This window comes from Prionailurus viverrinus, chromosome A2 (genome assembly GCF_022837055.1).
Source record: "Prionailurus viverrinus isolate Anna chromosome A2, UM_Priviv_1.0, whole genome shotgun sequence".
Lineage (NCBI taxonomy): Eukaryota > Metazoa > Chordata > Mammalia > Carnivora > Felidae > Prionailurus > Prionailurus viverrinus.
Window position 1 is genome coordinate 164,535,651 of NC_062562.1, and position 27,408 is coordinate 164,563,058.

At 50.4% G+C, this 27,408-nt stretch overlaps 1 protein-coding gene across 28 annotated transcripts in view; it reads right to left on the reverse strand.

The window, feature by feature from the left end:
* Positions 1–2,817: 2,817 nt before the first annotated feature.
* KMT2C (lysine methyltransferase 2C) overlaps positions 2,818–27,408 on the reverse strand; it is a 288,674-nt gene continuing 264,083 nt past the window's right edge. For 14 of the 28 annotated variants that reach the window (XM_047848676.1, XM_047848674.1, XM_047848661.1 and 11 more), the window contains 17 exons: positions 24,567–24,779; positions 23,713–23,877; positions 22,139–22,280; positions 21,844–21,991; positions 20,085–20,263; positions 19,775–19,911; positions 18,671–18,920; positions 17,520–17,653; positions 16,964–17,071; positions 14,465–15,584; positions 13,409–13,545; positions 11,993–12,135; positions 11,557–11,725; positions 7,225–7,341; positions 6,792–6,865; positions 6,432–6,540; positions 2,818–4,780 (listed from right to left, as the gene is read on the reverse strand). In XM_047848676.1, coding sequence (XP_047704632.1) covers positions 4,688–4,780; positions 6,432–6,540; positions 6,792–6,865; positions 7,225–7,341; positions 11,557–11,725; positions 11,993–12,135; positions 13,409–13,545; positions 14,465–15,584; positions 16,964–17,071; positions 17,520–17,653; positions 18,671–18,920; positions 19,775–19,911; positions 20,085–20,263; positions 21,844–21,991; positions 22,139–22,280; positions 23,713–23,877; positions 24,567–24,779 — 3,438 coding nt within the window. In that variant the 3' untranslated portion in view covers positions 2,818–4,687. Of the gene's footprint in view, positions 4,781–6,431; positions 6,541–6,791; positions 6,866–7,224; positions 7,342–11,556; positions 11,726–11,992; positions 12,136–13,408; positions 13,546–14,464; positions 15,585–16,963; positions 17,072–17,519; positions 17,654–18,670; positions 18,921–19,774; positions 19,912–20,084; positions 20,264–21,843; positions 21,992–22,138; positions 22,281–23,712; positions 23,878–24,566; positions 24,780–27,408 lie in introns of those variants that run through there. The other 14 variants (XM_047848687.1, XM_047848685.1, XM_047848664.1 and 11 more) reach the window with 10 other exon arrangements.

Sequence of the window (27,408 nt, forward strand, 5' to 3'; positions counted from 1 at the left end):
CTGAGCCGAAGTCGGGCGCTTAACCCTGAGCCACCCAGGTGCCCCAAATGTGGATATCTTAATCACAAATCAGCACATATTTTTACACAGGTATGGGATTAACTTACACTATGAGGAGTGATGTGACGGTGGAGCTGTCACCACCGAGAGCCCAAGGGGCGAGGGGTGGAGCCGCTGCCCGGCCGGGGGACAGGGAGCCACCAGAGGTGCCGGGGTCCTGCCGGGAGGGCTGCTCCAGCCCCAGAGAGTGGGGAGGAAACACCAGCAGAGGCCGGGACCCCGGGGGTCAGCATCTGGATGTGGCGGCTCCTCCTCCGTCCCCTGCTGTCCCTGCCCTCGGAGCGCTTTCGGTCAGACTGGTGAGGAAGACAGAAGTTAGAGACGCCCATGTCAAAAAACCACGCGGAAACCAAACAGCATTTCTAAAGACGTTTTTCACAAGAGGACACGGAGCCCGAGTCTGGGGAGGGCGGGACAGGCGCGGGGGTCGGACGCGCCTGTGCAGGGCCGTGGGGGACCCGGGTGGGCACGGCCGGTGGTGACTACAGCCGCAGGCGGGACAGGAGGCCTCGGGCCTTCGAGGGGCCACGGTGATGGTGGGGCTGCTTGGAGGGGCGAGGGGAGCCCAGGCTGTCGCGGAGGGAAAAGAGGAAATGTTTCCACGTCCGGGCGGTAGCAGGAAGAACCGGGTTCAGACCTCGCCGGGGGAGAGAGAGGCGGGCAGGGCCACGAGCGCACGTGGAGGGAGGGTCCAGCTGGGGAGGAGGACACGGAGTGAAGGGGGCCGAGCATGGCGGCCGGCGACAGGCCGGACACGGGAGGGGAGCTGCGCTCCTGGGTTCCGAAAGTTCCGGGGGGCCTTCGGGCTGACGGGGGCCAGGAACGGGGCGACGCTGTCGGGGACGCCATGTGCGCAGCAGGCCGCCGGGAGCTGTGGACACGTCGGGAACCCCAGGCCTCCCGGGGCATCTGCAGCCGGTCCCGCAGCTCTGCCCAGAGACGCGGGGCGGCCTCTTCAATGCACCAAGTGGCAGCGCCTCACGGAGGTCGCATTCGGGTCTCTCGTCCTCTCACACAGACGCTCCGGAGGGGCACCCCGTCCCTGACCCTGAACTCTCCTAACGCAAGCACACGGGACGCCCGAGCACATGCAGGTGGCCGACTGCGCGTCCCCAACTCGCTCTGGTCCGTGGTCGCCGGCCACCGGAGGGAGTGCCCGGGACGCTCGGGGACCCGGGCGTGGGGTCGGGGCGCCGGGACCTGAGCACCCCACAACAGATCTGTCCCGGGGGGGGGGGGGAGCTTCAGGTTCGTAACACGCACCTTTTCCCAGCTTAAAGGACGGGGCGGGGTGCTTTCAGGGAAAAGATTCGCGCGGAAAGACGGGGAGAAGAGAACGCCAGGGAAAGGTGAGGCGGACAAAACAAGGCTTGGGGTTTCGGAGGGACGATGGCCAACCGTGTCACCCAGGACAAGAAACGACTGGCCCAAGAAATACCTGCAGCCAGACAAGTGGGGTCCCCTCGGTGGCAGGAGGGGGGCCGGGAGGGGCCGGGGCAGGCACGCAGAGAAGGGGCTGCACTTTGGAAGAGCTGAGCGGGTCTTTCTGCAAAGCGGCCCGACCGCGGCCACCGCCGGCTGTCACTGCTGAGTCCCCTCCGCAGCGTCGGTCACGGCACCTGCTCCGGGGGCTCCTGCTGCGCTGGCGCAGCTGAACCTCACGGCTCTTCTTCTGCCCTCATCTCCCGCACCCCTGCCCCCAGCCCCCCGCGCGGGGCTCTCTGGCTCAGACGCGGCCGTTTCTGTCTCCCTAACCGGAACACCAGCTCAGCGACGCCGGGGACCGTGGCCGCCTCCTTCTGTCCCGGCGCTTCTCGGGCACGTCCTCGCTGCGGCGAGCACATGGCCCAGGGGCACGGGCTACCGTGGCAGCCGGCCACCGCCCCCCCTGGGGCCACCGCAAGGGGACTCTTTCGAGGTTGGGGGCACCAGGTGGCCACCAGCCGCCCCTGCTGTTTCCTCCTAAGACCCGCGGCCTCCCCGGGGCCCCCTTCCCCGCGGAACCACAGCCACGTGAGACCCGCCGGCTACGGGGAGCGTCTGCGCCTCTCCCGGCCTGGCCGCGAACGAGTGGCCGGACCCCCTCCAGCGGAGGGCAGGACTCGGGCTGTGAGAGGACTCGAGTCTGCCTCCTCCCGCGTCCGGTCGTTGGAGACCCAGTGCCAAGTCCGAGAAGCCACGGCCCCAACCCTGGCGCAGACCGGGAGCGCTCCAGACCCGGCCGAACGCGCACTTCGCAAACGGGACACGCGTTAAGAGTATTTTTAAAACCTCTGTCAGATCGGCCCTTTGAGAATTTCTAACGAAACCGGGCAGTATAAAAGCTCGTTATTTTAGGCTGTTCATGAAGCATGAGCTAAAAACCGGTTTTAGAAATTGCGAGGGGGATTCTGAGCTAATTTCGGCAATCCCCTGAAATGTTAAGTACATTCAATACGACAGAAATCCAGTCTCTACCACACAGAACAAACCTAGAAGAGCCGCCTCAAAAAAAAAAAAAAAAAAAAAAAAAAAAAATCTAAGGACTAAGTTTAACAAACAAAAATGGACTTCAAACAAGGGACCAGGGCACCACGGATATGCTTTAACTTGGCCTTGGCGGCCAACACCCTAAGGAAAAAGCCAAGTTCCCGCCAAAGCAGACCGTCTCCGTCGGGAATGAGACGGGAAGGAGACGTGAATGTTTTATCTGAAAAGAACCTGTCCACTCCCGAGCTCCAGGCGGAACACGGGCGGGGCTGACACAGACGCAGGAGCTTTTATAGATGTAAAATATTTTATTTGTAAATGGTGATCTTCTAAATCTGTGTCCACAAATTCCAAAACCCATAACACTCTGTATACTTCAAAAAATTCAATTTTTGCCAACATTAGGTACTATTATACAGAACAGAAAACAAAAACCCGGTAGGACAAATACTGGTAGGATGTCAGGATATTGTACAAGAGAAGAAAAATATTCAAGAAACAAATTTCATACAGCTATTTATCAAGAGAAAAATATATACAATTGATTTATTCTGTAAGATAAAAATACATCATGCCATATACATTACAAGTTCAGAACTGCGTCACTGATAGACCGACAGTTCACAGCTCACTTGAATTGTGCACACAGAAACTTCATTTATACTCAGCCTGTGAAGTGTCCGTACCAGAATTTTAAGTACAAAATAAAAAGCTAACCTGGTTCAAAATGCTGATTAAGTTTCTACAAGCAAACACAAAACAGTGTGTGTTTTTTTTTTTTATTAAAGAAATGTAAACAAACAGTTCATACAAACACATTTTAAAATTACATCTTCCAAAACCCTATCGGCCCGGGTCCTGCAGCCACAACTGTGATCGAATCTCGCTTTTTTTTTTTTTCTTTTTTCTCTTTTTTTCCTTTTCAAATGTTTGTGTTAAATAGAAGGCTAGAGAGTTAGACTGGAGCCCTGCTACATGATCTAATACGTTTACATGATTCTCTGTGGCTTGAAACAAAGTTCTAATCAAAACTACTTTTGCTGAAGAAAAGTTCAGCCTCCATTTGGGTGTATCTTGAAGCAGTTATTCACAGTTATCACAAATCGTAAGCACAAAAAAACCTGAAGAAGTAGGGATGCAACAATAGAATATGAAAACATTAGTTTAAATTACCAAAACGGCTATAAAAGGTGGAGTCACAGCCCACACTCCGTTCTATCGGAAGGTGTATAAAACAATTAAGTACTAATAGACCGTAGTTTGCAAAAAACCCCAAATACTCTAGGTTGAAGTTTTGGTTATTACAGAATTATAATGGCATATTTAACAACACAAAGTTGTATTGTAACATCCCCGTGAACATTTTATAAGCACCCGAGCTGCTGCGGAGCCTGGTAGCATTTGGTCAATACTATTTTTATACTGTATTTTTTTTCTTCTCAAAATATTTACATATTTGTACAAAGTAACAGAGTTTGTTAGTTCTGCAGGTAACAGCAGCAGCTTGGCTTTCTTCTAACTTTTATTTAAAAATAGCTTCATTCACTTATTCAATAATAAATACAAAAAGTTTCTCTTATTTTACAGAAATCAAAAACTACAATAAACTGACTCATGGAATCAAGTATTTAAACGTGTTTTAGTGCAAGTTATCGCCCCTTAGCTCCGTCCCTAAGGAAGTCGTTGCAGTACATTCCTTGTTCAGTGGTGTCTACTTTATTTAAAAAACTTTTAAGTTAGAGGGCCTGCCCCTTTTTCAGATAAGGCCGTGGCCAGCACTTTGGACGTATCTCCCTTTCGCTGGTGATCTCAGTCTTACATTCATAGGAAGCCCCCACCCTGGGGCCCGGCAGCCCGCGGCTCTCCGCCCCAGTAGAAGTTTCTCCTCGGTGAGACTCGAGAACAAAACGAAACACAACAAAACCCACCCGCGGAAAGAAGGAGGAAGGAAAGAGAAAGCAGAAAACAAAAGTGCTGGGCCGTTCCGGGCCATCCCGGCGGCTCCCGCCCGGGGCCGAGGAGCCGGGACTCCCAGAAGCTCGCTTCAAGAAGTCACACAACAGAAAACAAACATCTCTTTCTGTCTGCAGAAGTCAAACGGTGCGTCGAATCGCTTCTTCGTGGGGACGAGCCGCCCGCCGAACGGCGAGGAGTGCGTTCAGTTCATCCACTTCCGGCAGTTCACGGCCCCGCAGTGACACGGAATCTTGTGCTGGTCGTCCTCGAAGTCGAACTTGTAGTCGTAGCACAGCTGCCGCGGCAGAGACACGGCGTGAGCGGGACGAAGGGGCCGCGCCTCGGTCCGCCCGGTCCTCACGCCGGCAGCGCGGCAGGTGGACGGGAGGCCGGGCCGGGTCGCGGGGGCTCTGGGGACCCGGGGACCCGGGGACCCGGGAACGAGAACCACCCGGGGCCCCGGGAGGCACCGCCCGCAGGCCGGGCCAGCCCGAGGAAGGGAAGGCAGGCTGGGGAGAGGCGCGTTCCACGGCTCCACGCGGCCCCCACGCTCCCTCCCCCATCACCCTCGGGCCGGACGACCCATCCCTGCCAGCGGACCTCGTTTTCCTCTGTCCTCGCTTAAAAGAACGTTTACGGAGGGCCTTCCTAGGGTGACCGGCCCCGCCGTCAGGTAGGTGGGGGTCCGCATGGCCACCCTGCTCACACACAACCCCAGGTGGCCCAGCCAGAAGGGAGGACCCACACCCTCCGGGGCCCTCCTGACTCAGCACACCCCGAGTACGGCGCCGCTCGCCGAGACCTCCTGGGACACCGAAAGGGGACACCACGGAACTCACGCAGTAGCCTCCCCGAGCAACCGAACTACTTAGCACCTGTTACCGGGGCCTTGAGGGGTCCTTCAAGGAAACCTTCTCCACGGTACACGAAATGAGGCGGGGGCTCAGAGAGGCTGAGCCACCCACTCAAGATTCCTCAGGCGGGAAGGGGAAGGATGGGCCTGGAGCTCACGGGGCCTCCGAGCCAGGTTCTCAGGAACCTCCCCTTGTCTACTCATCAAGATACTTTGAGATGCACAATGGGCCTTGTGTAAACTCTTGATTTGAAAGAGGGGATTCCAAAAAGACCAAAAACCTACAAGAACGACCCCAGAGCTCTATTCAAAGGGCCGGGGGTTCCAACAGTGTGAACACACGCAGGCCCCGGAAACCCCCGGGAGAGGGCTCCAGAAACCCACGGTGCTCGGCGTTCCCGGGTTGAAACGTGTGGTGATCGCGTTTGTGGGACACGGGCTTCGGAAACAAACGAGTGGTCTAGACTAGAAATAACCTTAACGGGGGAAAGGCGTCTGTGAGACCAAAGAAACAAATGTCAAGTTCGGCATCCAGCATTTTGAAGAAAAGAAAGAATAACACAAGAGCCAAGCTGTTTGAAAATCTTGAGAAAAACCTGGAAGCTCGTCTCGATCCAGTGTGTGAATGAATTCAAGCAATCCGGACCCACATGCTGCCCCCGAATTGGCCACCCACAGCCTTACGGTGGCCTCCTGTGAGCCGTAACGTCCCCGGAGGCCACGATCCCATTTCCTCAGACATCAGTTCGATGACAGGTAAAATCTTTAAGGAGAGGGACGTTGCCCAACTGTGACCAAGGGGGTAAGACACGGGAAAATGATGCCAGGCGGGCGACGCGGGGATGTGGCGTTTGGGGAGCACGGCATGAGGGAATCGGGAGGAGCCGGCCTCAAACACTGCAATGCTTCCATGAGGAGGAAGGTGGCGCTCGAATGTCCCTGGGTGAAGCGCCAGGGCAGCAGCCTCTGACCTACCACGAGGAGAATTTCTCTAGCAGCAAAGACTGTGGAAAACAGCGGGCCAGGCTGACTGTTCAAAGCAGGGAACTCCGTGTGGGGATGAGGACGGAGCAGACACGACCCACTCTCTTACCTCCTCTCCCTTCTGGATCCTCCGGTTGGAGCTGATGATAATTTTGTGTCCCCTCTCAAAAGTCACCACTTCTGCCACGCAGTTGGGCGCACACGAATGGTTGATGTATCTGCAAAGCCACCGTTTCAGAAAACTGTTTATTAGGAAACAGCTGGAGGCAGCGTCAAAAACTTTCAGTTCTTAGGGAAAACTTGTGCCTGAGACAGTCCTACCTGCCCATCAATAGAACAGACCAATCAGACAATTTTAGATCAAAATTCTTGCCCGAACTTATCTGCCCTGAATGTTTCATCGCGGAGGCTGTCATGAGCATAGGGGGCCCAGTGAGCCCCACCTCCTGGACCAGACTCCTCGCCTCACCTGGCAGGCCCTCCGGTGAGCGTCGCGTCGATCACGTGGTCACTATCCATGCGGAACATGTACACGCCGCGGTTCTGCAAGAGAAAAGTCAGAAACTTCTCCACGTGCACGTTCACCGCAGGGAGACTGAGTCGGGGGGAAGGGAAGCGCGGCCCGATCGCGCTCACTGTGCGTTCACACAGCCGGTCAGCTGACATTTGTTTGCGTGCTGTGAATGTGCGTCAACGATCGTGAGGCAGCGCCAGGTTCACTAACCTACAGGTCTATCTAGGCAAACAGTACCACCAACTGAGTAAGGGAAGACTGACAGAAAAAAGCAAGGAAAACACAAGAACGTCCAGATGTGCCTTGTGGTCCAAAGTGAACGTAGCAGGACAGATTAGGCCCCGTCTCCAGCTTTTAGCACAGGGACAGGGAAGAGGAGGTCACTTACCTGAGACTCGTACAGCTTCTCCTTTCTGTTGGCAACTTCATTTCGAATGATAGTCCCGATGTACTCGATGACCATGGTGTGCTTCTCGATGTCTCTAGCAGCATACAGGCCCAGCCCCTGCAAAAGGCAGAAAAGGAAAAGAAAAGGTACGTACACTACCTCAGTTACCACTTCAACTTCCTGGACAACAAACAGATCATTTCCTTTCCTACAAAGACCACGTCCTAAGTGCAGTGCTAAAGACTTCGCCTGAACTCAAGTGCTCTTTTCTAGTGAATACACATACCTCCCTATGAAACTGAAACAATCCTGCCACTTAAAGTAATGCCACAACTACCTGTCTCAGTCTCGTATCCTCACACGAAATTCTTTTTTTTTAATGTTTTATTTTTCGTTTTTGAGAGAGAGAGAGACAAGAGTGTGAGCGGGGGGAGGGGCAGAGAGAGAGAGGGAGACACAGAATCCGAAGCAGGCTCCAGGCTCTGAGCTGTCAGCACAGAGCTGGAACTCACCAGCGGTGAGATCGTGACCCAGGCCAAAGTTGGACACTTGACCGACTGAGCCACCCAGGCGCCCCGTCACACACAATTCTTAAGACATATTTACAGACTAGCACCGCTGGCTGCCCACAGTCTGCCGACGTCTTATCTTGCGTGTAATTCGTGCTGAGATCCCACCAACTAAACACGCTAACGGCTTCTGGTATTCATTTTCTCCCGTTACCATTTCCAAAAGGGCACGACAGGATAGTAAACTTAACAAATCAGAAATAGGACTAATCACAGGGGTTATTAATACTGCAGTCAGGTTGCAGATCTGGCGAGGAGTTCCTGGGAGCCAGGGCAGAAGGAGAAGCAGGAAAAGGAGGAAAGTTGGAAAGACATAAAGTTCTTCCAGAAGGGAATCTTCTCCCCTCAAGTTTTGAGTCCTGAGAAATGTACAGGAGTCTGAACTGGCTAAAAACACTGAAACAGGTCTCTCGTTTGGCAATTCAGTGTCTATGCCAGGGGCCTAATAAATCACATTCCATTATGCACGGTTTTAGGGTTTCAGCATTACAAATTCTGGAAAAATAACAGACTGAAAGAAATACAACTTCTATGGACATTTGACATTTTCTTGTCCCGATGTGAGTCTGCCTTCTCTGCTCAAACTGGCCGGAAGACAGCAGGAACAGAGTAGGGAAAGAGCATGTGCTAACTGGGAGGGTCCCGAGGGGCAGCGACATCCAGCGGCCACAGTGGGGCACACAGTACCAGGCGCCTTAGACACTTTGGTGTGTGAATTCTCTTTTGGTGAAAAACAAAAAAAAATTACGCAATTTATCTGTTCAATTCCAGGTCTGAGGTGAATGAACCAGAACACAAAAAGTAACACGTATACAGATCAATATAATTTCATTTGAGAGCGGATAGGGAGGGGCGCCTGGGGGGGGCTCAGTTAAGCGTCTGACTTTGGCTCGGGTCATGATCCCGTGGTTCCGAAGTTTGAGTCCCGCACCAGGCTCTGTGCTGGCAGCTCAGAGCCTGGAGCCTACTTCGGATTCTGTGTGTGTGTGTGTCTCTCTCTCAAAAATAAATAAATATTAAATAAACTTAAAAAAAAAGGACAGGGAGATCAATGAAAAAGAACAGAGAATCCCCAGTAGGTCCGTGCATATGTGAAAACTGAATGCGTGATAGTTGTGAGCAGTATGGTGGTATCATGATCAGTGCAATGTGGGAGGATTATTTACCAAATGGTGCTTCAACTCGTTATTCAATGGAAAAACTAAAATTGTCTTAAACAAAAAATCTCTGAACTACAGATACCTAAGAGCCACATATACAACATAGCCCACTGTCTTCACCAAGACTAGAAGCTATAGAAAAGTATATACATTTGACTATGTGAAAATTACAACCTTTTTTAAACTTTCCTTTTATTTTGAGAGACAGAGAGCAAGGGGGGGAGGGCGGGGGAGGGGGGGAGAGAGAGACAGAAAGAGAGAGAGAGACAGAGAGAGAATCCAAGCAGGCTGCATGCTGTCAACACAGAGCCCGACACAGGGTTCAAACGTATGAACTGTGAGATCACGACCTGAGCTGAAATCAAGAGTCGGACACTCAACTGACTGAGCCACCCAGTTGCCCCTCAAAATTAAAACGTTTCTAAAGAAAAAAGAAACCCTACTTTCTAACAGGCAAAGGATGTTTTATAGGGCAATTCCTCTGTTAGCACAAGTTCTTAAGGACCGGGAAACACGGGAGTATGTAATTTATAAAAGAGCAAATCCAAATGGCGCACGTGAAAAGCTGCACGCTCATTCATCAGCTGGAAACTGCAGTTAAGGAAGGGGTATCAGGCTGGCAGAAACGTAAGAAGACCGTGGCACTACAGGTGGGAAGGGAAGAAGAGAGACCGTCTTCCGGGCACTGGAAGAAATGTGCATTTGCAGCCTTTTCAGAAAACCTAACACGAAAAGTACATATGCTTTTACACAGTCCTCTCACTTTTGGGAATATTCTCCAAAGAAGTGAATCTACCGATATGCGGGGGTATTCGGTACGAGAGATTGGTGGCACTGCTGTTTTGGGAAAAACCGTAAGCAAAGCAAACGTTTATCGGCTGTGGGACGCTTGAATTAGTTACAGCTCAAGGGCATCGTGGAACCTCACAGCCATTAGAATGAAACACCACTCCCTCAGCCACCCTAGACGTTCCTCGGAGGACTGGCGCATCAACGATGCTGCAGAAAGCGTAGTTGAATGACCCCACCGGCACATCTGTGCCCGGATGTTTCTGCACTGTTAGGACAGTACGTGGTGCAGACTCAACACCGGGGTAAGAAATCACGGAAACGACAGTGAGGGGGTAAGACCGACCGTGAGGAATGGTAAGAGTGGGTGGGCTACTGGGGAACGTTTCAAATGGAAAGGACACACCGCCGGGAGTGGACCACTGGGTTCCCCAGGAATTGGAGGCACTCTGCTCTTGAGGCAACAGCAGGAAGGAAAGACAGCGTATCTGTAATTTGAAAACCAAGCATCAAATAGAAACATCAAGAGCAGAAAGAGATCTCAGGCATAAAATTTTAACACAAAAGAAAGATCAGTAGATAAAGTAGAAGTCACAGAACAAGGACAAGGGAACCAAAACCGGAGGGGGAAGGAGGAGGGCTGGTGGAGACAGAAGTTCTCGACTGCCTTTGCTCGCACTGATCACCCGGGGCCCCACCTCAGGGGCCAGACTGTCAGGTCTCAGAGGTCTCAGGTGACGCTGCTAGTCTGGGGTCCCCACTGTGAGATCTTGGATCTCGTGGGTCCAGTACCCGTCTACAGGTTCAAACAGAAAGAAACAGAGGAACTTGCGAAAGAATTAATGAAGAAACACTTCCAGACTGAAGGCCACAAGTTCCAGGTCAAAAAGGGTCTGGTAGGAAAAACAGCAGTAATTTTTTTAAAAAATGACCCAAACCTAACCACATTTTTTGTAAAATGTCCAAATACCAAGAACAACAACGAGATCCTAAAATCTTCCCGAGAGGAGGAAAAAGGTTCCAACGAAGGATCAAGAATCCCACTGAGTCCACACGGCGCAATACAGGTCAGATTTCTATTTTGAGGAGCTCACACTGGGTGTGGGTGGGACGGGGTGGCAGGTGACAGCAGGGTGACAGCCAGAGAGTGGACCTGAGGGAGCTCTTCTGGGGGGAAAGGCAACGAAAGCGGACGACGCTCTGGACCCGGGCCTACCGCGGCCAAGGCGCACGAGCCGCGCGCACGAGGACAACGTGCACACGATTGGCTCTAGGGCAACGGGAGCTTCGGAATCCCATCCGGGGACATCGGGAGGGAGACACCGAGCAGGCGGCTCAGGAAGGATGGGCCAGAGATGTCAACTCACACGCTCGGCCTACAAACGGCTCTCTCTGGAGGGGATGCGACAATGTACGCACCAGCACACGCGGGGGCTTTCCTGCCAAGAGGCTTCCGAAAGAGAAGTCCCCGACCTGGAGCACCTTTTGAAAACACTCCTCTGTATCTCTCCTGAGTACCCAGTAGCCCTGGTGAACTCTCCACGGATCCATACGTGCAAAGCACAGCGCCACCTGCCTCCTGCCTCCCACGAGCTTTCATGGAGACGCACAGGCGAGGATCCCAGGGGCCCTTCCTTTCGGGCGGGGGGGGGGGGGGGGGGGTGGGGGGTGGGCATCGTGCTCCAGGAGACACACGGAGTCCCCCAGTGTTACCAACCGACGAGATCTGACGGGGTGGTGGCGATGCGGTTCCACTCCCGCAGCCACGGGACCCACGTCCTCCCTCCCGCCCCGACGGCACACTACGCCCTCACCTGGATGCGGGACCGGGCCAGGTACACGTTGGACTTCCACTCGGTCTTCATCTTCCGGTACTGCGAGGACTTAGAGTGCACAAACTGCTTGCTGTAGGGCGCGTTCAGCTCGCCGGTGACCGTGCTCTGAAAGGACTTGGAGGTGCTGGTGCTGTTCAGGGTGTGAGGTCTGCACGCAGCGGCACGTCAGCAGGAAGAAATAAAAGGAGAACTGAAGACATCTCCGAATGACGCCAAGCCCGTCGGTTCAAGGTCTTACTGACGAGAACGCACATGGAAAGCCGCCTAGCAGAGCCACACGGCGGGTTCTCTGATGCGGTCGGCACAGACACAGCCAGAGACAGCAGGGTTTGTAAGCAGCAGACAAGTCAAGCACAGAAACCACTAATGCGCCTAGAAACCCTGGGCTGTACTATGTGAAGTTAAAAGAAAATACCTTAACACAAACCTCTTGACATGGGCACTCATTTTAGGTTCCGATCGGGCGCAGCCTGTGGGGTTAACGGCAAGAGGAAGCTCCATGAGAGGGTTGCGGCCGTAGCGGAAGGTGTAGTTTTCACACGCCTCAACCCCAGGCAGCTGAAAAGGAGCAGAACAGACGGAGGGTTCGTTTACTGACCCAGACCGCAGGCCACGGCGAGCTGGCCAAAGGACGCCTCGGCTTGAACTTCTGCGGAAATAACCGGTCGACATACTCCCGGTTCACAAAACGGTCCTCTAGCTGGCGTTAACACAGCAGCCCGCACTTGGATGTGTTTCGTTGTTAACACACACATTTCAGACCTTAGTAAACCCTGGCGAACGCTCCCTGAAGACAAGTATTAACCCACGGAACAACCACACGCCAGCCAACACACGTGCCTGGTTTTTGGATCTGACTGTTCCGGCCCACGCGTGGGGAGCGGACTACTTCACAACTTCGTTCTTTCAACTTTTAGATCTTCGTTTGGAGTTTTAAAAGTAAATAGTTAAACAACATTTTGTAAGGTCTACTTTCTTGATTTCTCACTTCTTCCACGAGTTATCACACTCAATTCCCTGAGAGTGTAGGTGGTACCCTAAGAAATTTACTTGTAAAATAATTTTATGGTAGAAGTCTTTTCTAGAATTTATTACTTGTGAACATATTTCTCTACAGACCTGAAAGCCATGCATCGTTTAGAGCCCTTGCTTCTACCGAAGCAAGAAAGTGGGCACATAACTCAGCGGCTTTTGGGGTGTCCTCTGCTTCTCCAAAAAACCAAAACTGCAACCAAAACAAAACCCACGAACATCGATGATTTTTTCTTATTCAAAATACTGCCTTATAATCATGCAGTTTCCCAAAAGCATTGTGTAGACTCACTGGCAAACAGGCTTGTAATCCTAAAAGATTGCAAAGACATGTCAGAGACGGCCTGGTGCTCCTGCAATCCAACTGCCCTCTGGTGACCGGCCCTGGCATGGGGCAGGAACGTGGCCACCAGCACCCCAGCGTCGGGGACCGGACACACCAACATTGCTAAGTGCAGGGAAACGCGAGGAAGCAGAGGGGACGAGGGTCCCCTCCCCCACCCAGCGCTGCCTGAATACAAAACAACGCTCCGTCCTTGCCCCTGCCTTGCCCGTGCCCTTGAAGAGACCCTGAAAGTTGTGAGCCACCTCGCGGAGTGACCACGAACATTCACTGAGGTTTTCCGATGCGTCGCGGGTGCCTCGAGAGACACGAATAGAGGCGGGAGCGAATGCACAGGCAGAGCACAACCTCAAAGTATCAGGACCGTGACGGCTTGTGTTAAAACGGTCCCCCCCAAGGAACACCACGTGCAACCAGAAAGGTGATCTGACGCCCCATCTCGCCCGAGATACTCACGGACTCCGCGATCCGCACCACCGCGGACACCGTTAGGCCAAACAGGTCTTCTCCCTTTAAATATGCTGGAAAGAGCTGGAGCATTTCAGACTGTTTTCTCACACACGCCACGGGCTCCAAAATTTTATCCCAAACACCTACATGTGGCCAAAACAAACAAAAACAAAACTGTTTACAACAAACTTGATCTCCGCTCAACAGAGAGGAAAACGGGATAAAGTCGAAAACCGGAGCAAAATGAAGACTGAGCCTCCGAGACGTCCCAGTTTCCACGTAAGGCCTTGGAGGCAGTGACCCGACGAACCTGGTATTATCCGCTGGTCAGGTGGCAGTTTATGTCAAGACTTTAGGAAATTTTGGGGGGAGGAATGTGTCACATTTAGGAACTTAAACAGTGAAAGCAGAAAGAAAGTTTAATGTAACAAATTCATGCAAGAAGTTCATTCATCTTCATACTAGGCACGTAACTTTAAATTTTTAAATGATTAGTCTAATTAGCAGTGTATAGAAATACATTTCTTTTTTCTCAGATTTAAATTAGAACAGGAAATTGGTATTTCCACCAGAATTATCTTCAGGGCATTTTCATACATTTTTATAAAAATCGCTGGGAAAAAAAAAAGCAATTCCCAGGACTTTCTCCATCAATAAAATGACGGCTTAGGTTTCACGCTATGGTCAAAATTAAGCGTCTAATTACTCGCTGCTAATATGTTTAACGTCTGACGCTACTCGCACAAGGCAACGTACAGAAGATGCTTTGAATATGGCTCCCGCCCTCTGACCCAGAAGGCCCCGGTGCAAACAACAGGCAATCTTCGCGTACAAACCACCGGTTTATCAACTAACTGTGTGTTCAAACACATACTCTGATTTTCAGCAGGTTCGGCAAAGTGGCACGGCGAGGACAGCAGGTGCAATACCTCAAAGAAGGGAAGATTTGCACGTGTCCGTGAAAACCCCACATCTGTGCTGAGGTGGTCTGAGGCAAGCACGAGACAGCACACGGGAACCCGGGCGCGACCCGTCTCTGCGGGGCACACAGCGCGACGTTACCTTTAGGGGAGGAGTCGCTCAGGACCAGGTCTTCGTGGCCTTGCTCCACGATTCGGATGACGAACACCGGGCGCCCCTCCTTCTCCTCGATGGAGCACAGGTAGCGGCAGCGCCTGTTGGCGTAGCGGGTGCTCCAGTACAAGCGGCTGGCCTCGTAGCCCACGGGGAAGAGCGCCTTGGGGGAATGGAACGCCTGCATCTGCTGTGGGAGCAGCTGGCCGATCGTGTGGAAGATGAGGCTTCCTACGCGGAAGGTGTGGTCCCGCTCTCCTCGCTGCACGATGCTAGCGATCTGTCGCACCTCGTCGCGTTGAACGTAGACCCGTCTGAAGACCGCGAAGTAACTCAGCTCCTGCTCGTGAATTCCCTTTGGTTTGTGCACGGGACACAGCATCGTTTTATCCTTAAAAAACATGCATTGTGCTTTAATGGCGCAAGTGAAGTGGTAAATGTTGGCGCACCGAAATCTGTGGCATCCGCTGGTGGCGCCCATTTTATGGCAGAAGACGCACTTCATCTGCAGGCCCCTCCTCAGCGCCAGCTCCACGTTTATCAAGGCCCCGGCCTGGGTCTCATAGACCTCCGTGGACCACAGCGCACAGTTCAGGTGGACCCACACGTCCAAGTCAAGGTTGAGCAGTCTTGCCGGTCCGTCCGTCAATCCATCACCCTCTTCGTGGCAAAAGCAACACTTCCGATAGTCTTTGGGCACAGGGTCAGGCTTAAGGGACGTGCCCAGCTTCTTCAAAAACTCGTCGATTTCATCCTCACAAGGGGGTTTGAATGTCCCCTTGGGGATTACAATGTGGATGCTCCACTTCTTCCATTTCATCCCTCTCCACTTTTTATTAATCGGCCTACAATCTTCAAACCCACCGTGGACAGTTCTTAGCCGAGGCTTTAACTTGACTGTCACCTTAAGCTCGTCTGGCTTGGCCTCTACTTTGGCTGCTTCAAAAGCCGGAGGGAAAGTGATAGGGGGTGACGCGGGGGGAGAAGCTTCTTCCTGGAGCTGCGGGAGGCAGTGCACGTCCAAGGTGGAGATGTTGTTACTGTACTGGTGAAACGCTTTGGAAGGCGTCTCTCTTACAGGCGACTGTGGCAACGGAGGGGCGGATTCCTGCACAGGAAGCAAGAGCAGCTCTAGAGCAAGAAGCCGAGCGGCAGGCTTTCACGGGGCCTGGGCCCGGGGGACAGGGAAAGGCTCTCTGAGCGAGCGTGAGGGGTTCGCGCACAGCAGAAGCGGCCGCCCAACCCCGAGGGCGTTGATGAGGGCAGGACAGTGCTGGGGGTCCCTCCCCTGGCCTGCTGGACAAAGCCGTTATCTCTGGAGAACATTCTGCTCCTACACCTTCTCGGACACTCCTGTCTACCCAGGAGAGACCCAGAAATTTCCACGCTGAAGAGGGGCTAGCTAATTCGTACAATGGAGCAGTGTCTTTTGTTAAACCAAACAAGAACTTGGGAACGTGACCTTCTCTGAGCTTCTCTGCACTCTCTGAACTTCCTGACTGCTAACCTTAGGTTGAACTAATCGGCACAGATGTGAACGAAGGGGCAGCAGTCCCTGCCCTCACATCACACGTCACTCTTCTGCACGGCTGCCCGGCTGCGACCCCGCTGCCTGGAGAGGTGAGCTCAGAGGACGCCCCAGGACGTTTTCCCCGGGGACACGGTCTCACCCCCGACCCACGGGGCTCCCCTCTTCTCACCTCCCCCCGGCCCCCAGCCAGGTATCTGAAGAGACACACCTCCCGTAACTCCAGAAGCAGGCAGGAACAGCGCACCAAATTACAAATTATCTGGTAAAAAACCAACTCCTCTTCTTATAGAGGCTGACGTATTTCAATTTCAAGTCTAAACCTATTTGACACATAGCTTGATTTCATTATACTGGAGACTACTGCCTGTTACAAAAATAAGAGTCTCCAGAACCTTCTTCCAGTAAAGACAGAACAGTGATCTGCAGGAAGGGCTGTCAGCACCACCTCACGGGAAGGCTTCCTTCAGCATGAATGGTTAAGGACGGTTCCCCGCATCAGCCACACACTCAGATACACTTCAGTCACACGGAGGCAAGTAAAGGAGACCATCTCCACCACGACGTGAACACGATGCTTTCTCCCCAAAACACACGAGGAGATTTAAATTGTGTTTATGAACAGGTTTTCCCGTCAGGGTAAGATCAATACGAGTTGTGATTATTGTTGTAATTCAATTAAGATATTTTTAATTAAAGAAATAAAACTAAAGGCTGTATGACTATTAGTGTTTTAGTCAATTCTGAACTTTCAAGACAGAATTCAAGCCTACTCGCCTCGTCGTGGAAGCGGCATTTCTCTGAAACAGCACGGGCCTCCCTGCCTCCACCCGCAGCACATCTCCCTCGATTTCCCGCACGCAGAGAGCTATGAACCTGTTCTGCTCATTAACGTAACCCAAAAGCACGGAAGTCACTAGCTATACCTTGTTCACTAACAGACACCAGCCTAATTTTACCTTGCTTTCTGAGTTTTTTGCTTGTGTGGATGAGGCATAAAGAACGAAGCAGTTATTACTACAGAAGACAATGTCCTTCTCGACTCTGTGGGAGCTTTCTCGGGAATCCTGAAAAGCAAAGAGAAACGTGTAAGGATCTCAACAAATCAAAATTTCGTAAAAACAAGGTCTGTGCATTGTTGGTTTTTATGCTACGTTAAAAGTGAAAACAGCTCTCTGTCCTAAAAGTAAAAAAAAAAAAAAAAAAACCACACGCCAATACCTGGCATCTAAAAATTTAGCCAAAGAGAAAATAAATTTACGAAAATAAACTCGATGATCCATATTCACTCTTTTTAGAAATATGCTGTTCTCATAGTATCCAACCGGAGAGTCCACGGTAGCTATTTGGTTTTAACCTAAAGCATGTCCGGCACATGCTGAGGCTACTTCCCAGAATGTGGGTCCCATGGAGCCCCCCACAGGCGGACTCTTGGCGGACACAGGAGCGAAAAAGCAGCATGTGGGACCCTTTCGGTGGAGGCGGGTGGTGGGCTCAGAAGGAATGCTGAAGTACCTTGTTTACGAAGGCCAGATCTCTGAAAGATTTCCTCACGCCGCCTCCAAGAATAACCACTTTACAGTGACAGCACCACTGTGGTCTGAGGGCCGCGCCTTCTGCGATACCGGAATCCTTATATCCAGAAAGACCTAAATGCAGGAGTCTTTCATTGGTGATCGCAGGTGACCAATAACACAATGTGGTATAAGGTGTAAAACTGCACGGTACCGACCCACAACGCGGCTCACTTAACTTCCCTTCTATCATCCTTTTTGAGCGGTTACAGGACCCATATTACAGGAGCACATGTACTCTCAAGCAGCTGGGGAACCGCTCGAACGTGCGAGCACGAGAGAAAAGCGATGCACCATGCTGGGTTAATATCCACCCTACGTGTGAGGTGGGGGTAGGGGAGGTGGGTACTACTTTTGCTTGAGGGTTAAGACGATGAAAAATGTTCTATGAAGGATGAAGAGGCACAGGTAGGCGGCTAAGTTTGATGTGCGAAGTCACAGAGGGGTGAGCAGAGTCCCAGGGCCCAGATAAAGACGTGGGGATGCAGGCCAGGCACGCTCGGAGCACAGCGTTCATGCAGGGCGTGAAGGCAGAAAGGGAGAACAGGGGACGGGAGTGTGACAGAAGCAGGTGGAGGCCGGGAGTTCAAAGACCCCACACAGACCACCCTTGGGGTTCCCAGAGGAGGCCCGCGCGGAAGCTGCCAGGTTGTGGGGGCGGGGCGGGGACGGACAAGATCCCGAGGGACCGGGGCAAGGGGGATGGCGCAGGGGAGCTGGGCAGGTCTGAGGAGCCGGCAGGTGCCAGCACGGCCACGGGAAGAGGCCTCACGGGGGGCGGAAGGAAGAGGGGACACACTGCCGACGCCAGCCGCGTGTGCGACAGGGGAAGCGGCGGTCGGTGCGGCGGGCGCTCGGGGAGCTGGCGTGCCAGCACCTCCTGGGGGACGACGTGACAGGACGTCCATCCCAGAGCGCTGAGGCCAGCACGCCACAGACGACAAAACGCCCGCGGACGGTTAATTTACCCAGGACCACACACCAACACGTCACCTGGTAGTTGTTAAAAACTAAAGTGGGATTTTAACGAGAACCAGCTTAACCCGAGACTCAAGGGCGAACTCGAGGTCAACGGGACGCAGAGCAGCTCACCATCGCTCGCTGGACGGAACGGCACGCTGGGCGGCTTCAGCCGGTAAGAGCTGGCTGATCTGGGAGGGTTTGCAGATCCTGGCGGAGGCCCACGAAGAAATATATGCTGTCGACACTCCAAGCCTGGGTTTACTCTGTGGCTACTGACCAAACCCACGGATGGAACATCTGGACCATTACTGACCTCATAGCTGTTAGGAACTCGGACGTGGAGAAGGTCGGAAAACGCAGCCACGACGCTGCTAATGTTCTGAAACAGAGGCGTGAACGCTGCGTCACCCCCACCGAGGGCAACGGTGAGCCACGGAAGCCAACTGCATCCTTCCGTGGCTGTCAGCCGTGGGACGCGTACAGTGGTAAAGTGCGAGCAAACCCAAGCACGTCTACATAGGCTTAAGAGTCTCGGGAAAGAAGTCATTTGAATGGCGCAGCATCCCAAGAACACCTGTCTAAAGGGAAATCCTCACACGGGGATCCCAGCTAATGTTAAGTATTTGCACGAGCACCGACCTCTTCCGGCTACCTTCCTATGTGACGGGCGGAACGGACGCCACCAACAGGAAGGAGCTAGACCCTGTCGGTTCTCACAGCTGGGCAGAAACCTCCTGGGCGTGGTCTCTGCCCGGCGCTGACAGCCCACGGGGATGGGTGCCGTCACGCCAGCACCAGGTTCTGTCGGTGGCCAACACGACCTATCACTGGGCTCAGTGTGGCTGCCAACATCCTCACAATTGATGAGAGAGAGAGAGAGAGATTCTCGGCAATTTAGTAGTATTCGACAGCAGCGGCTGCCAAAACCTCTGTTGTTGATAAAATGCCTTCTCACTGCTTCATCTCATATGTGTGCTCATCAAAAGGTTCCTCTCTCCAGTGCACACGCTTTAATAAAAACACGAGAACGCGAGCTTCGTTCTGCCCTGGCTCCGGCGAGCCCGCCGTGGCGCTCGGAAGCAGCCTAGATGGCTACGGTGACTACTGACCCTACACCTAACTCTGAGCTTCTGTCCTCATGACCCTGCTGCACACGCCTTGTTGTCAGCCACCTGACACACCTTTAAAGACAGGGACAGAGTTTCCAACGTGAAAAAGTTGCTTCCTCCTCACCTCAGCAGCTGTAGGATGCAGAGTAATCGCCACAGATATAAGACCCGATCTGGGACCGTTTGGAGAGGAACCAAAAGGCGGTGTGAAAAATAAAGTGCCAGGCTCAGTCTTGATGTCATTCCTTCTAGATTCCAAACCTTAAAGGGGGGGGGGGGGGAAGGAAGGAGGAAAAGGGGAGAGAGGGAAAGAAGGGAGGGAGGGAGGAAGGAAGGAAAGGTGGGTTGAATGTTAATGCTCTTGAGAACCCAAAGGTGGACATCAGTCAACTGCCACACTGGAGGAGAAACAACGCGGCTGAGTACTCCCCTACCTTTGCCAGTACTGCTAGGAAGGATCGGGATGATGGGGGATGGCACAGGCTCCGGGGGCTCCTCTTTGACCGACGACAAATCTGGGTATCTGCTCACGTCCATCCCAACCACACTCTCAGGAGAGGACGACGGAACGAAACTGTCAGGAGTGTCCCGACCACCAGCGTGATCCTGTATCCTGAGAGGAGGACAAACACGACACACCGACATGTGCAAACCCACCACGGCGGGGTGAAGGTGGGGGCTTCCTGCACCGACCCAGCCCCATCCGCGAGCATGACTGTAAGAGTCCTTCGGATAAAGGCAATAATGCAAGAAGGCAACGAACAGGTTCAGGGCCAAGCGAGAAATCTCCCGGAAAAAGATACAAGAAATACATTCAACTTAAATGGTAGGTTTCGTCTGACTGAAGCTCCAGAATCTAGATTTCAAGACCCGCCAACAAAAGATTTAACGTTGAGGTTACAACGTGGCAGAGAAAGGACGGATACTCCTACCTCTGCCAAGTTCCAGATCCCGGAGACTGTGGGAGCAGTCTGCCTCGGGAAAGGAAAGAGCCAGGCCACACGCCCCACAGGCACACCCGCAGAGCCCGCTGTGCCGATGTGCAGAGCGGGAACATGGGGGAAACTTGGTCACTGTGGTCATAAGCCTTTACTTTTCTTAACCGATCAAGTATGGTGAAAAGAAGAGAATGGTCAAGCCCAGGAAGCTAGAGGTTAACCAGCGCAACTGAGGCCAGAGGGTAAGTGCAGCCTCAAGCTAATGCTGTAGGATACCTCCCAAATCTGGGGTCTCCCACTGGTCCCCCAGGAGAGATGCTGTCGTGCGGAGGGAGGATGTGTGCAGGAGCACTGTAAGGAAACCTGAGAGAGGCTTCCAGACGGAGTCCCTGCAAAATCCAGGAGTGGAGCAGATCCCTCACCCCAGGGCAGCAAACATACACACCTATGAGGCTGCCTCCCACAACTGCTCCCTGGAAATCTAGCAATTTGTAGCAGCAAGATGCAGAAGAAAACGAGGAGACCAGGATTCTAAATCTGGAAGACTTACTACTCCTCTTTGGTCCATAGTTTTAGCACTAATAAAGCAGGGAGTTAGTCTGAATGATGGCTCAACAAACAGAGGGTGGTTACCAGATTTTGGAAGGAAGGGAGCATCGTTGACAAAGGACATAAGAGCCTTTTTGGATTTAACTTGTTGGGTTAACTACTAAGGGAAGCGGATTCTCCCCAGACAGAATCTCGGGTCCAAAGAACTGAGACAAAGAAGTTACAAAACTCTGGACGAGACGGTTCTTAAATTCTCTTCCACAAAAGCTGTCTCTGATATCTGTGACTGCTGCTCTTTTATTTTGGACAGCCGCAAACATCCATGAATGACAGTGATCTCTGAAATACTTTGCATGGAGACTCCCACTGCCTTAATGTCTATTTGATTATTTGTTGAACTTCCTATACCATCTAGGAATTTAACAATGCATAAACTAATTACATTTGATAGTAAGAACGTTTCATAAAGTATGTTTGAGAAAATTTCTCACCAAATTTTACCCCTTAAATGTTGTCACACGCTATCCCTACAGACATGATGCCAAAAAGGTATATACATATATATATACATATATATATATATATACACACGTATATATATATATATGTGTATATATATATATATATACACATATGTATATATATATATATATATTTTTTTTTTAATGAAGTAACTAAAGAGTGTGTGAGAAGACAGGAACTCTACCTTAATTCTTCCTGATTGTTATGAGGCGGTGTCGGCAGTGAGGCTGGCACATCGACGGTCTTCGGGCCCTGAGCGATAGCTCTGGCTAACAAGTCGTCTTGTGGTCTGAAGGGCAGCTGAAATGCTTTCGGTCCTAGACTTTTGGTAACTGGAAAAGCAAACACACATAAGGAAAAACACGTTCAGTTCAAACGGATACATGGGTGGAACATGACGACTCGACTGCCATTTCACCACACACAGCCGGCAAAGGCACACTCCTCAAAGGCGCCAACGGGCAGACCAAGCGTCATACCTTCGTGGCTCATTAATACGCCAGCTCTTCCAGCAAGTTCTTCAGTTGTCGCAAAACCATTTGCCATCTTCTGACAAGCCATAGGAGGTGGTGTAGGAGGAAGAGAGGCAGGGGGTGTTGGAGGATTACTTAAATTATTCTGCTGCAGAAGACCAAAAAATTTTAAATTATATGCTACAGAGCAGATATGCCATGACCTTGCTAAAACTTAGTTCTGTGAATTTTTAGCACATGGAAGCAAGGCTACAGAAATGTTATCGAGATGGATCTTCATTCCTAAACGCACAGCAAGAAGAAAGAGTAAACGAACGAGGCCAGGAGGTTTTGTGGTGGAAGAAATACCCATGACGGTATGGACAGATTATCTATTTGCTTACTTTGCCCCGCTTGAGCATTCAAGCCTTGAAATTAAGAAGCAAAGTTACATTATTCTATTCTATACATCCCTTTTTAAATTTCATTGTTATAGCCAGTGAAAGACAGCTTTAAAATTCAAGCAATAAATTGTAAAAAGTTCTCAAAAATTCCTTTATTCAATTTTCATCAAGATACGCCCCAGTTCTATTAAAAAAAACAAAAAAACAAACTTGAGAATTTGTGGTCTTAATCCTCTAATTACAACTCATAGCCTCAATATTAGCATCTTGACTGTCCAAAACCTCTATAAGAAGCAAAAGTCATAACAATAACTCTAAATGTCTAAATAATTAACAAATGGATCTCCCTCCAAACACTTCTCTCTGCTTTGCATTTGTCATCAATTTGTCATTTGTTGATTGATTGATCAGTCTCTCAGGGATTGCTGGAATCTACCAAAAACACTATGAAAATCAAGGGCAAGGTGAAATTCCAAATCTCGCAAAGATCTGGGATTTCGTGAAGGTAATGAAGTTGTGTTGGAGAACAGCTTGTATTGGAAGAGAAGCATTTATAAGAGGACAGGCTCTGACTGAAGAGAAAGGCCAACAATGATAATAAACGGAGCGTCACAAGAGAATGACTTTAATACTAAAGTAAGAAGAGAAGCCCTCCAGAAAAATGATGATACTCTCAAATATTTCTGCAAAAAGATCATTTCACACAAGTCAGATGTGAAGTAAAGAATGTCTACTGAGGCTATAAAAATGTTGCTAAAATAATTAATACCAAAAGATAAATTTGAGTTAGATATTTTAGTAGTGTAAGAATTAATGTCTACTTGTAATTAGTACCTCAATTATTAGACAAAATACATTTTTAGATTTTTGCATTTTTCAGGGAAAATTGCTAACTGCATTTTTATTCTGTTTACTATGAATTTGGATTCACCTTAAGAGTTAACAAAGGTTATAGGAAAATAGCTATTTTCTCTACCGTGGAAACACATAATGGATTTCTTCACTATGTGAACTCTTACCTACGTAAAATTGCAAATGTTTATGTTAGAGACTCTTCATCCAGTGAAATTTTAACCTTTTAGCTGAACCAAAGTTGAAATGAAACTCGAAGATTAGCCGGAAAACAAGACAAGCTCTACCAATTCTGATATGGTATCCAAAGAGGAAGCAAGGTAAGACCTTGGCGAGGAAACATACCTTGTAGATCAACTGAGAATAGTAATCCGAAACCCCTTCAAGGGTAGCACTGCCAAAAGTTCCTAGAAGTCGGTTCCCACTATTAAATTGGCCACTGCCATAAGGAAGAAAGTGCGCAAAGTTCACTCCAATGATTGGTTCCATTAGAGGGAGCAGAGAGAGCTGCTATTAAAAAACACATTGAAGAGTAATGTACACGGTAAACAAAACAGAGTGCTTCTCAACTTTTCTAAGACCCGAGGCAACTTAGTCAAACAAGGCTTGAGAAAAATGAGACTTAAAAATTTCAAGTATCACAATGTTAGAATAAGTGAGAGAGACCACAGAATCTCTGAGATATATTTAAAAATGAGCTTTATTCTGATCTGCCTTAAAGGGACACTGCCAGGCAGCCGACAAAAAAAGCACATTCCTTATGTCTGCTCGGCAAGAATCGGGGCGTGAAGGGAGGCCGGGGGCCCCCAGGAGCACTCGTAGTGGCTGTCTCCCACCTTCTGTAACAACTACAAAGGTGTAAGAATAGAGTTCACTAGGGGAGCCCAGCAGCCGCGTTTCCTTGCGTTCAGAGTCACAAGTGACACAGACGGTCGTTCTTGGTCCCGAGGCCGCTTCTGAACACAGTTTGGAAAGCTGGACCGTCAGCTACCAGTCCACCTATCTCCACCGTAACTTTTGGGCGCGCGCTTTTGCTTCCAACTAGGAAATCTACTAGACTCCTTGGTGACACATCTCTTATCCCTGTCACTATTTTAATTAGGAAATACGGTGATAAGGTTTCAGTTTCACAGGGCTGAACACGCATGTGATGCCTCACTTCTTCACATTTTCCCAAGAAGTGGCTACGAGCGACTCACCTGCTTCAGGTGCGTAAAGGTGTCGGTGGCAGAGGACAAGGCGCGTTTCTCCTCTTCGTCCTTCCGCCTTTTCTTCGAGCGCGGTGCGGCCTTCTCCCCCACCCTCTGAGTCCGTTTGCTTCGCGGTTTCTTGGTCTCACTTCCTCCATCCGTTTTTGGCAAGGGGTTGCTGCCACATCCGAAACCACCTTGCATCTGAGCCCCCAGAGTTTGCTGACGTGATTGGAAAGGTTAAGAGGTAAGTACAACATTCACATGTTCGACTGAGCAGTTCACGCCAACCCGGTTCCACCCTAGGACACACCCTCCTCACAGGGGCACTAGAAGTTGAGGAAAGGCAGTGGCATCAGATGGTCTGTTTTCTGAGATGCCATCCCCGTTTTCAAACGTTATTCTCAAGTATGGCCACTGGCGAGCCACAAAGCTTGAAGAAAAGGCGGGATGCTTAAGGGTGGCTCCTTTCCCTTGCGGAGCCAGCATCCCTCCTCGGCCGGACCCCACGGGTGCCGGCGCCGCCCGGGGCTCCCCGTCCCTGCTCTCTGGCAGCTCTGGGGCAAGGCGCGCTCTTAGCCAGACGGCTGTGCTGGCCTCTGCGGAGTGGGCTGAGACTTATTTTGGGTTCCCCTTAGGGATGGGGGAAACACAAGGTCTGCAGAAACCACGGACAAGCTCCAGAGCCTGTGCACCCGGGCTGAGACGAACGGCTGGCCTCAGATCAGTAAAAACAAACAACGCTGGTCATCCAAATCAGCTCCCGATCGTTAATGCGACTGACTAGTTGACTACCACATGCTTACAGCCAGTGAAAAAGGACCTATATGATAGCAAATAAACCTTTTTTCTTCTTTTGTCTTTACTTAATGACTAAGAAGTGAGAATAAACCAGTTCTTGAAGAGGCTTTTATATACCTAAAAATACCTAAAAAACTGTGGGGATTTTTTTAGGGGCCATTATTTCTAAACTTCATAGCTATACTTTGTTATATAGGCAACTACAGTTGCTAGACTTTTCACGCATTCTGCACGGAATCTTCACGGGTTTGAAAATTCTAGTTTCCAGTTTTACTCCGAATGGCTTAGAGCATGCGTGGCAACGTTTTTCTGCAAAGAGCCAACCAGTAAATATTTCAGGCTCCGCAGTCCATGTAGTGCCTGCTGTAGTGAGTCAACTTTCTGCCTGGGCACTCCAAAGCAGCCACAGAACGCTCCGAAATGAACAAGCATGGCCGTGTTCCAATAAAACTTTTTAAATTCATGGAAACTGAACTTAATTTTCGTATAATGGTCACCTGTTGTGAAACAGTTCTCTTCTTTAGATTTTTTTTTCAACCACTTGAAAATGGAAACATCACTCTAAGCTCAAAAAAGAAAGGGTAAAAGGTCTAAGCAGACTCAGACTACCCATCCCAGGGGGAGATCGATGGTTCTCAAAGAGTAGTTCCCAGAGCAGGAAAAGGAGGGCCAGCTGGGGCTGGTTAGAGATGCAGATTCCCCGGTCCCACCACAGACCCACTGCACCAGGAACTCTGGGACTGAGGTCCAGCACCCTGTGTTCCAACAAGCTCTTTAGGGGATGCTAATATAGTCAAGGTTCAAGAACCACAGGCCTAGGGGTGCCTGGGTGGCGCAGTCGGTTAAGCGTCCGACTTCAGCCAGGTCACGATCTCGCGGTCCGTGAGTTCCAGCCCCACGTCAGGCTCTGGGCTGATGGCTCAGAGCCTGGAGCCTGCTTCCAATTCTGTGTCTCCCTCTCTCTCTGCCCCTCCCCCGTTCATGCTCTGTCTCTGTCCCAAAAATAAATAAACATTGAAAACAAACAAACAAACAAACAAAAAGAACCACAGGCCTAGAATTGGGTCTCTCCATATCCATATGCGTAGGAATCGAGTGGGATCTTATTTAAAAACGTATTCTGATTGGGAAGTCTGTGCTGGAGAGTAAGAAGTTGCATCCCTCACAAGGGCAATGCTACTGGTCCCCAGGGCTGCACTCTGAGTAGCAAGGACCTAAGAATTTCTTACGGGCTCTTAAGACATTAATAACATAGTTGCTTATTAAGTGTGGATTGGTCATGCACTTTAAGTGCTTTGCAGACATTATCTCTAAGCCTCACAATTACCCTTAGAAGCAGGTATTACTACATTTCAAAGAAAACTTCTAATTATAGGAGAGCACAAAAGATTAAAAATCATCCAAATGTCTGCCTGAGATAAAAAGTTAGTATTTTAATATATCTGTGTTCAACCTTTTACCTATGGCTACACACATTGTGTTAAAAACACAATGGACACACATTCTTTTATTTTAGTGGCTTGACATGTTGTTTCCCATGACATTAAGTATTCTTATATAGCATAAATTTTAATGTCTGCAAAAAAACCCCACAAAAATCTCATTCAGATATAGCTTTACAGATACTATTTAAGGGGCACCTGGGTGACTTAGCTGGTTGAGCATCTGACTTCGGCTCAGGTCATGAACTCGTGGTCTTGAGTTCAAGCCCCACATCGGGCTCTGTGCTGACAGTTCAGAGCCTACAGCCTGCTTTGGATTCTGTGCCTCCCTCTTTCTGTCCCTCCCCCGCTGTTCTCTCTCTCTCTCTCCCAAAACTAAACATGAAAAAAATTAACAAAAAAAGAAATAATTATTTAAATTTATTTTCTTTCTCTTAAATTCTTTCTTTTTTTTTTCTCTATTAGTAGAGACAGGACATTAGCTATTCAGGTGGTTACATCTTTGCATATTTCAGCATTTTATCTTCCTTATGCCAGGTTCTTAAATATGGAATTGGCAGGTCAAAGATATGCACCTTTTACTACCAGCACAGTGTGTTTTATCTCCA